At 46.1% G+C, this 17,879-nt stretch overlaps 1 protein-coding gene and 1 long non-coding RNA gene across 4 annotated transcripts in view; one reads left to right on the top strand and one right to left on the bottom strand.

Annotated features, from left to right (window-relative positions):
• The window catches only part of LOC140637318 (uncharacterized), a 62,798-nt gene extending 46,053 nt beyond the window's left edge, over positions 1–16,745 (top strand). Inside the window, exons 6-7 of the long non-coding RNA XR_012034496.1 lie at positions 12,881–13,104; positions 13,639–16,745. This is a non-coding gene — a long non-coding RNA (uncharacterized lncRNA). The remainder of the gene's footprint in view (positions 1–12,880; positions 13,105–13,638) is intronic.
• Positions 1–17,879, bottom strand: part of LAMA2 (laminin subunit alpha 2) — a 583,647-nt gene that overhangs the window by 10,056 nt on the left and 555,712 nt on the right. For all 3 annotated transcript variants that reach the window (XM_072833687.1, XM_072833697.1, XM_072833705.1), the window contains 5 exons: positions 14,200–14,312; positions 13,790–13,979; positions 11,731–11,886; positions 3,605–3,758; positions 1,254–1,384 (listed from right to left, as the gene is read on the bottom strand). In XM_072833687.1, coding sequence (XP_072689788.1) covers positions 1,254–1,384; positions 3,605–3,758; positions 11,731–11,886; positions 13,790–13,979; positions 14,200–14,312 — 744 coding nt within the window. The remainder of the gene's footprint in view (positions 1–1,253; positions 1,385–3,604; positions 3,759–11,730; positions 11,887–13,789; positions 13,980–14,199; positions 14,313–17,879) is intronic.

Raw genomic sequence — 17,879 nt, 5'->3', positions numbered from 1 at the left:
TAACATGGAACAGTCCCTGAAATTTGAGATGACAGAGTTCTTTTTGAAGCTGATGAAGGAAAGAAACATATTGAAACATTAAAAACAGTCAGTCTGGCAACACATTTGACAAGGGAATAGGAGAGACGTAGGGGTTTTGAAAAGAAGATGAAACACTGCAATAGGTAAAAAGTTTGTAAACTAAATGGTGATGTGAGTACTAAGATTTTACTATATTGGGTGGAGTTTGTAAGAGCAGGACTTGGGGAGAAATACAATGCATTGTAATGGAACTTGATCCTCAGCAAACTGATAGTAGTGGTTATTCGCAGGTGATGGGGCGAGGCTGACTCTGACGCTGTGTAGTGAACGTGTCTGAAAACGCGGCAAAGCCATGAGCTGCTGCCGATCTGTTTCCCCCTTTTGCCTCCGTACTCCTGGAGCTTTTTGCTTCATTGCCTTTGGTGATGGTTTGAAGGCCGGAGGGAGAGACGAGGCAACAGAAAGCATATTTGAGGTCACTGCGTGGTCTTCCCCCTTGGGAGGCCACAGCACCGTAGAGCGGACACAGGCCCAGAGATGGAGCGGGATTCCTACTGAAGAGCCCGAGGGAAAACCTGGGTAACTTCTTGCTTTGCCTGCCTCTTTCCCTGCTGCCTGTAGTTCACAGGCTATTCACGGGTCATCTCAGTGCAGGATGCTGCTCCTGGGCAGGCAGGGACTGGATGGGTGTTTAGAATTAGCTTGTCCATGGTAAGCCAACGGACACAATTTATTATACTAATATAAATTTATTATGAATTGGCACTTCTTTTGGAAATGGTAGCAGGATGTTTTTAAATCAACATCTAGAACTGACACGTTAGCTAGCCACCTTGACTTCGGAGAAGTGCCTACTGTGTGAGAAGAGGCAAAGGCTGAGTTTAGACAGTCCAGGCCCCCCTCCTCTTTTTCCATTGGGATCTATAGTTTTACATACAACGTATTCACAAAGAGAGAATATCGGTGTACTTTTAGCAACACAGTAGAGCTTGAGATCTAAAACCATTTGGCCCATCCTTTGTCAATACAATTGGCTGACTGTAGAATCAGCACATTTAAACTTTACCCTGGTCTACAGAGTAATTGTGCTGAAAACACACAGTAGAGACAATCTAGAAGGATGAAAAGATGCAATCTAGTTTCTCCCAACACAGTATCGGCAGGGCTTCACAACAGCAGTTCTTACGTATGGACATGAGGCAATCTGAAGTATTTAGACAGCTGGCACTCACCTTTTCATCAATCATTTCAATACCCATTCCATCCATTTTCTGGCTGCTGATTCCCAGGAGAACTCCAGTGGTTCTAGTTGTGCGAAATTCAAATTCTACAAGAAGGTCCAATCCCACCTTGAACCCACCAACTGTAAAATGAAGATTTTTTTTTAAATTATAGATTAGAGCTGAGGGATTGTGAATTCCAATTTGTACAGTGTAATGAATTTAGATTTCAGCTCAGATATTAATCAGTTATAATAAGTTCCAGACTCTCTTATGGCCTATACTTCCAACAGTGTATCATATAACACACTTCATAGTTTTTGCTTATTTTTTGGTCGCCTTCCCTCCTAGCATGTAAGTTCTGCGAGGAAAATTTTATTCCAGCACTTACCAAAATATCTGGCACCCAGGGAGGTTTAATAAATAGTTGTTGAATAAATAAATGGATGAAAAAACACACACAGAGATTAACTCAAAGAATCTCACAGCAATGTATAATTGTGTTGGAATTCTTACTGTTGGATTAAGTCAAGCATTTCAGTGATTATTCAGTAAGATTTTATGAGGCCACTCGAAGATTATTGTGCCACAGTGATCTGAAAGGGTTCAGAAGTTCCCATTTTATTAATAAAGAAAGGGATTGCAAGTGCAATTTCGAAGGAAAAGATCCTGGGACATAAACAGATTTTCCCAGTTCATCCAGGGAGGTTTCTTCTATAATTTCTTATATTGGGTACATTGATTTATTTAATCTTTTAGGGAGTATTTAAGATATGCCTCTCAGAAACAAAGCCATTTGTTAAGAGTGGGTTAGATCACAAATCAGTGGCATGGAGTATTAAGGAAGAACTCATGGAAATTCTCTGCATGTCTTCTATTTACTAGGCAAGAAATAAATGCTCTGTGTAACTGTGATTGTCTCCAATGAACGGTAGTATCTGTTATGTGAAAAACTTCTTGTTCTACAGAGAACCTTGGTGGGTTTGGATGTGCAAAGGTGGGTTTGGAGCAGATTTTAAGAGAAAAAGAAGCTGAATTGTTCTGCAAAATAAAACAGAAAGTGCGTGTTTTTGTCTCTGAAAGGGAGAGGTAAGGAGGGGAAAGGAACAACATGGGGGCCCCTGGGGGGCTCAGGGTCTGAGCGTCTGCCTTCAGCCCAGGGTGTGATCCTGGGGTACTGGGATCGAGTTCCGCATCGGGCTCCCCGTAGGGAGCCTGCTTCTCCCTCTGCCTGGGTCTCTGCCTCTCTCTGTGTGTCTCTCAGGAATAAATAAATACAATCATTAAAAAGAACAACACGAAGCAGTTCAGCTGAAGACAGAGGTGACCAGCAAAAGCCATGGTGATCTGATGGCTGAAAAGTTTTTTAGGACAAAGATATAAAAGGTTTAAAAGAAGCTGTGTGTTTCCAGCGACGTGACCTCCTGTAAGTGTCCACGTATTGTGTAGACTGTGTTACAGCCTCCGGAGGGACTGGCAGGACTTGTGGGCAGCTGGGGACGTGGCTAAGTTTCTGGTCCGGTTTGATCCAGAACCAGAGAGCCCGGGCAGAAAGGCCTGAACAGTCCGTCTCAAGGTATGATAATGTCTATTCTTGTTATTATATAGAAGATACTTCATATTTTTCTTTCCAAATCGTACATTTGGAAAGAAAATGTGATCCAGGCCTGATCTGGAGATGTTCACTGGGAAGGTGCACATGCGTGAGGTCAGGGAATTGCTACTCACCATCACCATCGATGAGAAACAGGTGCCGGGACGTGTGCACTGGGTGAATGTGTGGGAGGTCGTGGCATGAAGCCTTGCAAGGAATTGAAGAGGGGAAGAAAGAAAAATGCTACCTCATCTCCAGAAAGGTACACAAGGAAAACTGGAAAGTAGATCAATTATGTGCATAAACATATGGGCTTTTTAAAAAAATAATTAATTAATTTATTAGAGAGTGAGACCTCGAATGGGGGGCAGGCAGAGAGAAGTAGACCCTCGGCTGAGCAGGGAGCCCGACGCAGGGCTTGGTCCCAGGACCCTGAGATCATGACCTGAGCCGGAGGAATGACTGAGCCCCCCAGGTGCCCCAACATACGGCCCTTCTTGTAGAATTAAATTCATTTTGCTGTTATTGATCTCTAGGGAAGGAGATGGAATAAGCTCTCCAAATAGCCTTTTACTTTATTTTTTCTATTCGTTTGCCTCAGAATCAGGTACATTAATCTTTGAAGTTTGTGGTATTACTTCTATACATTTTTATTTCTAGTTTAAGTAAACTAATTTAAGAAATCCAGGACTTTTATTTTCCAATAACAGCAAGAAGTTAATGTCTGTACCTGTTAATATTCAACAAGAAAAAAGTGGGAGTGCCTCACCTGCTTTGGCAAAACCTGTTCCATCAAAATATGTTCCTCTCTGAGCACGAGCAAAACACGTTCCAACGTGGAAGCTGGAGGTTGGCTGTTCAAGATCGGCGGGGGCCTCTGCCATCTGAAAATTCCTGATGCAGCCTTCAATGCTGTAGGTCACCTACATATTCAGGTCAGAAAAAAAAAAAATCAAATATCAGGGTTTACCAGAATTTTGCCTTGATATGGAATTCGTGATTTGTGGGGATGCTCTGTGCTTGTAATCATCACCCAGTCGTCTTAAGACAGCCCGCGACCTCCCGGGACCTCCTATCACACCAGGCTTCACACAGTGGGTGTGGAGCATCCTGCATGGGGCTTTTCAACAAGGATGCCTATAGCCTGTACCTAGCCTGCTCTGATAGTGTGAATAGTGTACACTGTGTCTCGGGGGGGGGGGGGGCGGGGGACCACTGGTTTTGCAGAAACCACGTGCTCCAGATGAACATCATGACCTTTAATGAGTTCCTTAGGTATGTTCTGGTCCAAGATGGTGATGGAAGGAAGGTCCCGAACTCATCTCCATCGCACACCAAATCTATACCTGTTTATAAAGCAATTCCTCCTGAAGAAGAATCGAAGGCTGACTGAACAGCACAACAAAAGATAAAGAGAATGGCAAGAGACAAGGCAACGGTGGGAACCTTTGCCCCCAACACTATGAACAGCCACGTGCAGGGACAGTAGAGGCACCAAGGGCAGATGTGTCTGGTATAGAAAATATATGAAAGGTTCAGGCCTAGAACCCTGCTAAACGGCAGGGGAGCTGCTGGAACTCTGTGAGTCAGATGGGCCGGTGGGAGCCATGACTTGATCCACCTCGATCGCATGGACCGTAGCAGGGTCCAGGTGCCCTTGCTGGGCTATCGCCTCAGTAAGCCCAGGCCCCTAGCTCACATCAGCCCCAACTGTCCCACCAGGGTGACCCCAAGGTGGTACACACTGAGCCACCCTGGGTCATGCTCCCTATGGCTCCAGCCATCATACCAAGGTGACACATGAGCAAAGCATGCTGGAACACCCCAGGCCTGCATTCTTCAGCTCTAGATGGCACGCCAGGGTGACCCTGATGCAGAGCACTCCAAATCCTCCTGACTGATGAGTAACTGAGCACCACCAGGATGCTCCCTGCACTGAGTGCCCCAGGAACCTCCAGGGCCCTGCCTCCATTCCAGTTGTCCCATGAGGGTACCCCCTATGGGGAGCACCCCAGACTGTCCAGCTTGCATCCCAGTTTAGCTCTCAGAAGGGCATCGTCTGCAAGAAGAGTCCCAGCTTCTACCCACTTCAGCTGTCCTGCCAGGGTGCCCTCTGTGTGGAGAGCCCTTGGAACCCCTGAACTGTACATACCTGTGCTTCAGTTGTCCTATCAAAGTACCCTTTCTGCAGGGACCTTCAGGACCACTCAGCATAATGCCCAGTTCATCTCCAGCCATCTCACCAGAGCAGACCCAGCATGGAGTGCCCTATGACCCCCAGCCCATGCCAGCCAGCAAGTGTCACCAGGCACATGCACTCTGCACAGAGGATGACCATACATAAGACCACTTCTTAAAATTCAGAAGTAGCTGTTCCAAAATACAGAAAATCAAGCAAAATGGGGAGACTGAGAAATACATTCCAAACAAAAGAACAAGACAAAACTTCAGAAAAAGAACTAAATGAAACAGAGATAGGCGAAATGCCTAATAAAGATTTTTAAATCATGACTGTAAAGATACTCCTAGACTGAAGAGTGAAAGAACTCAATGAAAACTTCAACAAAGAAAAGATATAAAAAGGACCAAATCCGTTTTGAAGACTACAGTAACTGAAATGAAAAAATACACTAGAGGGCTCAACAGTAGATTAGCAGATGCAGAAGAACAGATCGGTAGCCGGGAAGATGGTAATGGAAAGCACCCAAGCTGAGCAGCAGAAAGGAAAAAGAATTCTTAAAAAATGAGGCTCTTGGACAACAGTAAGCAAATAAACACTTGTGTGATAGGAGATTGTAGAAAACTTTTCATGACCTAGGAAAGGAAACCGACTTCCAGGTTCTAGAAGCGCAGATTGTTCTAAACAAGATGAGCCCATGGAGGTCTACACAGTGACACATAATAATTAAAATGCCAAAGATTAAAGATAAAGGGAGGATTTTTAACATCGACAAGACAGAAGCCAAATTATGACTAGCAAAACCCCGTAAAGCTATCTACTGATTTTGTAGCGGAAACTTTGTAAGCCAGCAGAAAGGGGCATGATCTATCCACAGTGTGGAAAGAAAAAGAAAACTTACAACCAATAATATCCAACACAGTAAGGTTATCATTCAGAATTGAAGGAGAGATAAAGGAGTTCATCATCACTGAAGTGGCTTTACAAGAAAGGTTAAAGGGACTTCTTTAAATGGGCAAGGCCATAATTAGATGTAAGAAAACCATGAATAAAAAGATGTAAAATATGATAACATATACATAAAATGTGGAGGAGGGAGTACATACGTTCTTTTAGAAAGTATTTGAATTTAAATGGTGATCAACAGAGACTCCTATGTACTTAGATGTTACATGTGAACCTCATGGTAACCACAAACCCCAAACATATAATAGATACACGAGAGATGAAGAAAAAGCAAGCCAACTATGACACGACAAAGAGTCATCAACCACAAGGAGAACAAAAGAACAGAACAGAGAACTACCAAAACAACCAGGAAGCAATTAACAAAATGGTATTAAGTACATACTTATCAATAATTACGTTAAACATAAATGGTCTAAATGCTCCAATCTAAAGACACTGAGTGGTAGAATGGCTACAAAAACAAGACCCATCTATCTGCTACTTCAAAAATACTCACTTCAGACCTAAAGACACTCACAGACTGAAAGTGAAGGGATGGAAAGAGCTATAGAGTGCAAATGGAAGAGAAGAAAAAGCCAGGGTAGCAGTATCTATATTAGACAAAATAGACTTTAAAACAAAGACTGTAACAGGAGACAAAGAAGGGCATTACACAATGATAAGGGATCAACCAACAAAAGGATATAACACTTGTAAATATCAACGCGCCCAACACCACAGCACCTGAGTACATAAAGCAGATATTAGCAGACCTAAGAGGAGAAATTGACAGCAATACATGCCCCACTTACATCAATGAATACATCATCCAAGATGAAAATCAATAGGAAAATAGTTTCTTTGAATGACACACTAGGCCAGAAGGACATTGCACCTCAAAATAATAGAATACACATTCTTTTTAAGCACACATGGAATATACTCCAGTGTAGATCCCAAGTTAGGCCATGAAATATGACTGAATAAATTGAAGAAGACTGAGATCATATGCATCTCTTCTGGCTACCTGGTATAAAACTAAGAATCAGTCATAAGAAAAAAACTGGAAAAAATACAAATGTGGTTGCTAAACAGCATGCTACTAAACAACCAATGAGTCACTGAAGAAATTAAAAAATACATGGAGACAGATGAAAATGAAAACACAATGGACACAGAGAAATTGGTGCAAAGGGGGAAATTTATAACAATTCGTAGGCCCACCTCAAGAAACAAGAATCTTAAGTAAACAATCTAACTTTACACATAAAGGAACTAGAAAAAGAACAACCAAGAACAAATGTGAATAGAAGAAAGGAAAAAATAAAGATCTGAGCAGAAATAAATGAGACAATAGAAAAGAGCAATAAAACCAAGAGCTAGTTCTTTGAAAAGATAAGCAAAACTGATAAACCTTTAGCTGGACTCATCAAAAAAAGAAAAAGATAGGACCCAAATAAAATAAAAAATGAAAGAGAACAATTGACGCCACAGAAATACAAAGGATTATAAGAGAATACTATGAAAAATTATATGCCAACAAGTTGGCATATAATCTAGAGAAATGGATAAATATCTAGAAATGTACAATATTCCGAAACTGAATTAAGAAGAAATAGAAAATCTGGAGAGACAAATTGCTAGTAAGAAAATTTAATGTGCAATCAGAAAACTACCAACAAACAAAAGTCTTAGACCAGATAGCTTCACAGGTGAATTCTACGAAACATTTAAAGAAGAGTGAATACCTATTCTCCTCAAAGTATTTTAAAAAAGTAGAAGAGGAAGGAAAGCTTTCAAATGCATTCTCTGAGGCCAGCATTACCTTGATACCCAAGCCAGACAAAGATATCACACAAAAAGAGAACTATAGGCCAATATCTCTGATGAGCATAAATGCAAAAATAATCCTTAACAAGATATTAACAAATCACATTCTGTAATATATGGAAAATACAGTCAAGTAGGACTTATTCTGGGCATGCAAGAATGGCCCAATATTAAAAAATCAACAGTATACATCACATTTAACACAGTGGAAAATAGAAATAACATAATCCTCTCAACAGATGCAGAAAAAAAAATTCGGTAAAATTCAACATCTGTCAATAAAAACTGTCAAAAAGGTGGGGTTTAGAGGGAACATAGTAAAGGCCATATCTGAAAAACCTGGAGCTTACAATATACATAATGGTGAAAAACTGAGAGCTTTCTTCTAAGATCAGGAATATGACAAGGATGTCTACTCTTGACACTTAAAAAATAAAAGGTTTTATTCACTTACTTGACAGAGAGAGAGAGAGAGAGCACAAGCAGAGCAGCAGGCAGAGGGAGAGGGAGAAACCGACTCCCTGCCAAGCAGAGAGTCTGACATGGGGATCAATCCCAAGACCTTGGGATCATGACCTGAGCTGAAGGCAGACACTTAACCGACTGAGCCACCCAGGCGCTCCCACTCTTGACACTTTTATTAGACATAGTACTGAAAATTCTAGCCACAGTAATCAGACAAGAAATAAAAGATGTCTCAATTGGTAAGGAAGAAGTTAAACTGTTAAACTGTCATTATTTGCAAATGATGTAACATACATAGAAAAACCTTAAGGACTCCACCAGAAGAAATGAATTCAGTAAAATTGCAGGATACAAAATTAATACCCAGAGATCGATTGCATTTCTATGTACTGTTAACAAAATAGCAGAAAGAGAATTTAGAAAACAATTCCACTTATGATTGCACCAAAAAGAATAAAATACCACGGAATAAACTTAATGGAGGGGGTGGAAGAGCTGTACTCTAAAAACTGTAATGCACTGATGAAAGAAACTGAAGATGGCACAAACGGAAAGATATTCCATGCTCATGGATGGAAGAATTAGTATTGTTAAATAAATATTGTTAAAGCAATCTACAGATTCAGTGCAGCCCCTGTCAAAATACCAGGAGCTTTTTTACAAAACTATGACAAATAATACTAAAATGTACCATATGGGATCACAAAAGACCCTAAAGAGCCAGAGCATTCTTAAGAAGGAAGAACAAAGCTAGAGATATCGCAGTTCTAGACTTCAAGGATGCTACAAAGCTTTAGTTAATCCAAACAGTATGAGACTGGCACAAAAAGAGACATGTAGATCAATGGAACAGAATAGAGATCCCGGAAATAAACCCACACTTACACGATCGTTTAATCTACAACAAATGATGTAAGAATATACCATGGGGAAAAGACTGTCTCTTAAATGGTGCTGGGAAAGCTGGGCAGCTTCATGTAAAAGAATGAAACTAGACCACTTTCTTAGTACCACGCACATGAATAAACTCAAAATGGATTACAGACCTAAATATAAGACCAGAAACCATAGGATTCCTAGAAGAAAACAAAGGCAGTTATTTCTTTGACGTTGGCCTTAGCAACATTTTTCTAGATATGTCTCCTTAGCAAGGGAAACAAAAGCAAAATTAAACTATTGGGACTACACCAAAAACAAAACAAAACAAAACAAAAAAAAACCCCCAAAACAAAAAAAAACCAACACATTTGTTCAGCAAAGGAAACCATTAAGAAAATGACAAGGCAACCTACTGGTTGGGAGAAGATTCTGTAAATGACTGTCTAATAAGGGGGTTGTATCCAAAATGCAACTCAAACCAAAAATAGCCCAATTAAAAAAATGGACAGAGGATATGAATATTCTTCTATAGAAGATGTACAGATGGCAAATACAGACACGAAAGGATGCTGTACAGTATTAGTCAGTAGGGAAAATATAAATCAAAACGATGAGATATCCTCATACAGTCTCAGAAAGGCTAGAATCAAGGAGACAAGAAGGAACAAGTTTCTGTGAGGATGTGGAGAAAAAGGAACCCTTGCGCACTCCTGGCAGGAATGTGAATTGGTGCAGCCCCTGTGGAAAATAGTATGGAAGTTCTCGAAAAAATTAAAAATAGAACTACCATGTGATCCAGTAATTCCACTCCCGGGTATTTTCCCAAAGAAAATGAAAACACTCATTTGAAAAGATACATGTTCCCCTGTGTTTATTGGAGAATTATTTACAGCTGCCAAGACAGGGAATAAAGGAAATACCTACTATAGCTGAATGGGCAAAGAAGATGGTATTTATATACAATGAATATTACTGAGCCACGAAAAAGAAGGAGATCTTGCCATTGGGGGGCAAGCATGGACCTAGAGGGTATTATGTTAAATGAAATAAAGTAGAGACAACAAATACTATATGATTTCACTTATAAGTAAAATCTAAAAAAACCAACAAACAAATGGATGAATGATTGAACGAACAAACAAAAACCAGAAACAGACCCAAAATTACAGAGAACAAATTGATGGTTGCCAGAGGGCTGGGGGTGAGGGATGAGCAGAATGGATGAAGAGGACCAAGTACAGACTTGCAGGTATGGAATGAATAAAAGGGAATAAAAGGTAGAGCACAGGGAATCTAGTCAGTGATAGTGTGATAATACTGTACGGTGACCGGTGGTAGTAAACGTGCAGCGAGCGCAGCATAACGTATAAATTTGTCCAACTACATGTTGAGTGAAACCAATGTAACATGTGTCAACTCTACGATTAAACAGATATTTAATTAGTCCCTATGTTCGTTGTAAAAAACTTCATGTTTTTATCAATCGTGTAGTAACCTCACTATATACACATTCTGTCCTAATCTCATTCTATCTGAAGAGAATCAAGTCTGGCTTAGTGCTTCTTCCTCATGCAAACCTAAGGGAAGCGGTGGAGTCCTTCCTGGGAAAATGCACATACACCTAGACCTAGAAAGTTGGCACAGAGCATTTACAGTGTAGGGACCATAAAAATAACTCAATCATTCTCTGCTCCGCTGTATTTCATCCGGTTTAAGGGGCACCCGTTAATCGCTCTTGTGATGAACTCCAGACACTCTCATTTTGATCGGCCGAGGTAGCGTGTCCAACAGCTACGAAAGGAACGCAACACTGCCCACCCACAAGGGGAGCCCAAAGCTGAAGATTGCAACTGTGCTGACCGGTCATCTGTGACGAAGGACGGCTCTGCGCCATCACGTGCTCTGGGTCCAGAAATGCAATACGGTCCTTTGTAATACGCTCTCTAAAAACACTGATCCCTTCTCCTTAAAGTCATGTTTTCCAAAGGAAACCAGGACACATGGTCTGATGAAGCATTATTTCGTGAATACTGGTTTATAAGTCCTCACGAGTGAGGACTTTACATTTTGGATCCCGTACTGTCCCCTAAATGCCAACTACAGTTGGACGACTGTAGTCTAAATACCACCTCTCAATATTTGCGAAATCTCTAGCCCTGAAACAATACCATCGACATCATCTTCCTTATATCCCCGTGCTTTCTATATGCTTAGTACTCGTCCAAGCTCTTTCGCCATATCACCTCACTTAATCTTTACAGTGACCTTGTTTCTGTTTGGTGCTCTGATCCTATTTTACAAAATAGGGGATTTTGTCAAACAAAGATTAAGCAGCCTGCTCCAGACCACACAGCTAGTTACCAGGTAGGTAGGTATTTAAGCCAAGGGCGTCCGCTCCAGGGCCCATACTCTGTTTGGTAATATTGTCTCTCCGGGTCAAATCTGTCTAGAAAACCCGTCACTTTTCAGAAAAGATGATCTCTTGGCCACACCTATAAGTGGCCGGGTCCCCGTGTGAACTAGTAACTCAACGTACATACAGGGCTGAGGCAGTTATTTAAGCCACACACGTAAAAAGTAAATTGGACCCTTACCGGACCAATTCTTCGAGTGGTGTAGTTGATGGGTAGCCCGCCAACATACAGCATTCCCACGACGTCCAGGATATCTGCTTTCTTGGGACTGGTGGTTCTGTTGGATGCATCATCTACATAAAGAATTCCTTCTTGCTTAATTCGCATAATCTTAATCTATGAAAAGAAGACGACTCATTAAAGCCAATCACGGATAAATTTCCAATAGGCTGAGCGTACGACATGAGAACTTTTTGGATCTTCGTCAGGGGAAAAAATGGAATAACTTATTTAGGGCCTAAGTGGGCCCAGAAGGGAAATTGAACCCATCTTTACAGTGTCCCTCACACCCTGCCTCTTCCATGACTCCAGCTTCTCCAAAAGGGTGCAAAGTCGTCCTGGGTGAGCTTTAGATTAAGGCCTTTTTTTCCTATAGATTGGCAAGGGAGCACATGGATCAAGAGGTCTGCTGTCAGCAGGATCCTCGCCAGTCGGGAGCCCCTGTTGTGAATTAAGTGAGCTGCGGGATCCGTGCCCCACGATCTCAGATAGGCTGTGTCCCTCTGCCCAACAGGCACTTGTGGTGCAGAATGGAAGGAAGGGCAGTGTGCGAGGGTGCATGGCCGTTTCCACGGCTGCTGGTGGGTACACAGGGCGTGAGGAAGACAGACGGCCACCTGATGCTGAGATTTCGGCCGTGGGGAGGATTATCTTTCGGGGTGGAGCAAAATCAGGGGTGTCAAGACTGGCTTGGGCCTAAGAAACACCCGGAGCCTGCGTTTAGGAAAAGGAGTGGGTGACCCCGCTTGGTTTAAAATGAGTCTATGTCAGGATTAGAATGATCAGGATCTCGTTTTACACTTGTCTGTTCTGGTTTGGGAGGCAGTGGGGATGCGTCTTCAAAACTAAACGCCTCCTTAACTTTGCTGCTCATAGCAAACTTTCTTTCTTAATCCCATGCGCATTGTGGACCCACAATAGGTCCATTTTTCAAATGTCATATTTATTCTGTTAGCCTGGAGAGGAGAATAGGCCTTAACGAGGGCTCCTGCTCCTTCGGGAAGATCGGTACTTGTGGCTCGTGAGCTCTCAGGCAAGCACGGAGGTTCCGTTTCTTATATCCAGGATAATGAGTTGATTGACTTTGCATTTTTTAATGGTATTTTTTCAGGTTCTCTGGCTTCCTATAGGATATGCCAAGTCGACATTTGTTAATAGAGGAAACCCACCACCTCACGATACCAAATCCGCAAAATTAAACATTCTACTAGTCTAGCGAGGGAAGCTGTGCTGAATAGGCGACTGCAGGCGCAGAGACTGGTTCTGCGTGTGCACTTTAACCAGGCGATGCGGTAGAGACCTGCAGCCCGGCCAAGGAGGGCAGTAAGCTGGCAGGTGAGCCTTTGGTTCCCATCACGGGCCCAGTTTCTGGGTGGAAGGCCAGTTTCCAAAGTTGTTCCAAATGGCTATCGGTGGGGACGCTGCCCGAGAGCACGTTGCACATGATCTAGCAGCTTCCCAGACTCTTGGTTTCCACAGAGCAGGAAGGGGTTGATGGGGGGGGGTGGGGGTGGGGGTGGGGGTGGGAGGAAGCCTCAGGGCCCACGTTAGTTCCCTGCCTTTTAGTTTGTCAAATATGATTTCATAAACGAGAGGCCGTGTGAGCACCTTAAGAGGAGGAAAAGGCCATCTCAGAACCCGTATTATTCCTCTACGTTGAATACGTAGAGTGTTAAGATGAATTCACTCCCTTGCCCCACGTTCCTCACCAGGTATTCTCGGTGCACACACGCCCCTGGCCCTGGTTTGTACCCAGTGGTTGGGGGACCGCAGCTGCAGGGCAAGAATGGGGTCCGCCCGGGTCTGATTACGCTTCCCAGGGGTGGGCGCTTGCAGGCGGCACTTGCTTTATTTGCTTTATTTGCACAGCCCGCTGGCTGCAGAGTCAGGATTACAGTGCGAGCACAGCAGGTGCACTGGGAGCACAGCAGGAGCCCCGGGGACAGTGGCGCCGCTGCCACCGGGTCCCCCTCGAGGACGCCGCCACCACCATCACCACCGCCATTGCGGGGCCTTTTACCTTGTGCCACTGGCCGTCGTTGATCTTGGTGGGGATCATGGTGTTGGTGTCACCGCTTCCCAGGTCGTAACTGAAGTAGGGCAACCCATGTCTCAGCTGAACGGTGGCGAAGTCCGCGTGGTTGATCCGAGCCATGTAGAAGAGCAGGCCCGACGCCGCTTCTGTCCGCACTTCGAACTCAATCGTGAGCCTGGGGAAGAGACGCGTGCAAAGCGGAGAACCACAAGCGTGTTCTTACTCTCAGGCCCTGGGTGAGTGTCCCCGGGGGACAGCAGGAGGGCCCCTGAGACCCGGCTCTCCGTGTGTGCCCGACCCCGGCCGAGCTCCATGCAGCTGCTTCGGCCTCAGGAGGAGCGACCGCTCAGGACCTGGCGCCGCCCTCCTTCCCTGTGTCGTGGGGCACCACGTACCGGTTTTTGACTTTGGTGTCATCAAACGCAATTGCAACGTGGCTGTTTCTCGAAAGTCCGAACTGCTTGCTCCCGACCAGAAGAGCTGGCTCTGGATCTGCCGCGCAAGGACCCTGTAAAACACCCAGGGGAAAAAGAGGCTCTGAGGGCCTCTGCTCCCGAAGATGTGATCCTGCTCTCTAACGGTTCCTCCCCTGTCGCCTCGTGTTCGCACGTGGTCCCACTCGAGGTCCTTAGCAGGAGCCACGGCCTCCGCTTATCTGTGCCCTCGGCCACATGGCGCGTCTCCCGATGGAGCGAGCCGAAAGCGGGAATCCTGTACGTCGTGCCCTTGACTTGCCAAATCGATGTGCCCCCAAGTATTTATTGATCCATTCCTGTTTTCATTACCCTCGATGGGAAAAAAAAATTGTGGATGTTTCTGAGAAAACTGGGATTTCCTTTGCACGTTTACTTCCCTGGGGAAGAGTTATCTTCCAAGAAGCCAGGCCGGGGATGGTGACGAGCAGGCCACTGGGCTACACAAGTAGAGGGTGTGTGTTCCCCCCGTGTCCCCCCCATCTCCTCCTGCATCACTTTCTCTCCAGAACCATCGCCCCCGAGCAGGCTTCCACGCATTTCGACTTTCAGGAGGCTGTGTCTACACTTGTCGGGCCACTCGGTCCCTGAGCCGGCTGCTGGGCAACGCGGTGCCTTTTCACCGGAACCAACTGTGTCCCAGGCCAGCTGTCACCGTGCAGGGACCCAGACCCGGTGCTGGGGCGGGAGAGCTTGCGCGGGCCAGCCTGCGTGGCTCAGCGCTCTGCTGTCACCGTCCTGTCACCTTTTTGGAAAAAGGGGCCCCGCGTTTCCATTTGGCTCCAGCCCTGCCAGTGACCAGGCCCGTATGTGGCAGTGTGACCCTCGGCTCTGTAGAGCACTGAGGCCCCGGAGGGGACCCAGGTAACGACCCAGACTCTGGCCCCAAGCACAGGCTACAGAAGGTTCTTCCCAGGCAAGGGCAGCTGACTCCTCAGCGCCAGGCTGTGGCCCCGGGACGAGGACGGCGTCGCAGTCCCTTGTCCACGGAGCGTGTGCCTCGGCAAGGGAGAGGCCGGGAGGGTGTGAGCCGCCAGGACGCTGCTCCGCAGGGGCAGATGGCGGCCCCTGCGCCCATGGAGGGCTCACCCCGGCAGGCAGAACAGGGACACGCTCTCTGTCCACGCGGCCCCAGGGTGCCCCCATCTCGCAGGACGGGCCCCAGGGGCTTGGAGGCCTCGTGGCTCAGCCGCGACCCCCAGGCTGCAGTCGCTGCCCACAGACACCCCGAGGCCCGAGTCCGGCGGTGGCGGGGGTCACGGGGCACCTGCCGAGGCCCACATACCGCCCCGAGCCGCTCGCCATGCTTTGCTCCGCACCCCCGGGCCTTCCAGAGGCCACAGAGCCCACCTCGGCATTGGAGGGGAGCCTCTGCCACAGGAGCGCAGGGGCTTCGTGAGCGGTCTCGTAAGAAGCTGTAGGGGGTAGCCCGGGGGCCCCCCCCCACGGTTTAGCACCACCTTCGGCCCAGGGCGTGACCCCGGGGTCCCGGGATCGAGTCCCGCGTCGGGCCCCCCGCATGGACCCTGCTTCTCCCTCTGCCTGGGTCTCTGCGTCTCTCTCTGGGTCTCTCATTAATAAATAAATAAAAAATATTAAAAAAAAAAAAAAACCTTCCATCACCTTCCTTTCTAAAACTGGCAGCTGGAAGAGAACCGAGAAGTGCTGGCAGAGGAGAATTTTTATACGTATGTATTTTTGGATTTAAATGGGAAGCCAATTTGCCAGCCTGTGCTCTGCACTGATTCTGGGGCAAGTGTAGACCTGTCCTCTCCGTTGGCTAAAGGCACGTGGGACTGGATGTTTGCTGTGCCTCACCTTCCCCTGGGGAGTCTGCAAGCCGGCCTGGCGTATATATTATTGCCTGCCTCCACGCTGGCATGTGCACAGGAGGGCGCAGACCCTGGTGGCTCGGCCCTATTCCCGGGGCCCCTCCGAGGGTCCAGCTGCTCCTCCTGCTGCCTAAGCGCCTTTCCCCCTCTAACATTTTAAAGGGAATTTATGAGATGGAACAGAAAGTGCCTCATGGTCTGCACACAAATAAGGTCGTCTTATTTTTCAACCTGCTTCCTATAGAAATCCAAGTTAAGAGGATTAAGAGAAAGGGTCTTCTCATGGGGGTAATTCCAAGGATGCTTTAAACAATTTTTTTTGAAGATTTTATCTATTTGAGAGAGAACACAAGCAGGGGGAGGAAGAGGGACAAGCAGACTAGGCCGAGCGAGCGAGCGAGTGAGTGAGCGAGGAGCATGAGTGTGGCAGATGGGGCAGGGACGGGGGCTCATGGCCCTGAGATCACAATCTGAGCCAAAATCAGGAACCTGATGCTGAAGCAGCTGAGCCACACAGGTGCCCCCTCCAAGGAAGCGTCAAAAAAGAATGACGATTGCAAGACAGCTTCCTCCTCCAAGCCGACGTGAGCTTGAGAGGAGGCATCATCCTTATGGATGTGATACTTTACCTGTATTATTTTGGAAACACTTATCTTTGAAATGTGTTAAAACAACAATAATAAAAAGGAAAAAAAAATCCACAGACTCATCAATCTGAATGCGTTACAACCCTGCCACCTTGTGGGGACACGTTGAAGTACTGAGGTGCGCTTAGGGGGCTGTGAGCTTGCTCCTTCTCTTCCTCCTCCCCCTCCTGCTCCTCCTCCTCCCTCTCTCCTCCTCCTCCTCCTCTCCCCCTCCCCCTCCTCCTCCTTCCCTCCTCCTCCTCCTCCTCCTCCTCTTCCTCCTCCTCCTCCACGCTGGCAGGTGCAGGTGGCGGTGCCCTGCTGCCTGGCGCGGTGGGTGGCACGGCCGCAGAGGGCGGTGGCCGGAGCCCTGCTCCCCGAGGCCGCGCTCAGGGTCGGATAACGCAGCAGGTTAGCAACGGGGAAAACTTTGTCACCTCAGCTCCTCCGTTTCAGGTCAGAATACAGCGGCGGCCGTGCCCACGGCTGGTCGTTGGCGGACACCTGGAAATGACTTATCGGACTGGGGGCAGCCCATGGTCGGTAGGCCAGCCTCCTGGAACTGAGATTGCTGCAGAGCAGACATTCAAATTGCATTTATCAAAACTGGCCTCTTTGTTCTTGAAAGCACCGAGTGATGAACGATCATGAAAACTGCATCGTTTTCCTCTTTCATGAGTCAGTAACCCCACTAACAAATGGGGGCTCAAATCGCATCTGAGAAGTTGCACGCTTCTTTGTGATGCTCTGTTTTACGGACGCATACTAAGTGGGAGATACTTTTCACAGCACTGACTTTAATGTTCCGAAATATAAAATCCCTACTCAAGCTGTTTATCGAGAAAGTGAATTATGTGACCACTCTGCCCACGAGCCCCTTTGGTAGGTCCTGGGCACCCGCAGTAATATTTACACGCTAACACCTGGACAGAGGTTCCTTGCGCTATGGAAAATAGTTTTTTTTTTCCCCTTTAAACGCATATCGGGGTTGACCTGACTCGTCCTTCGGCATGGACCGTATTTAGCTTTTAAAGTCGTAGCACTCAAGTTGCGAGAGAAATGGCTTTCTTTTGGCCTATTCTTTCCCTCTCCGCCCGCTTCTCTTCCCCAACTCCCCAAAGCCCTTAACAACACGGGGACTCTT

This window comes from Canis lupus, chromosome 1 (genome assembly GCF_048164855.1).
Source record: "Canis lupus baileyi chromosome 1, mCanLup2.hap1, whole genome shotgun sequence".
Classification (NCBI taxonomy): domain Eukaryota; kingdom Metazoa; phylum Chordata; class Mammalia; order Carnivora; family Canidae; genus Canis; species Canis lupus.
Note: the sequence above shows the minus strand (reverse complement) of the source record. Positions and strands in the feature narration are given on the sequence as shown.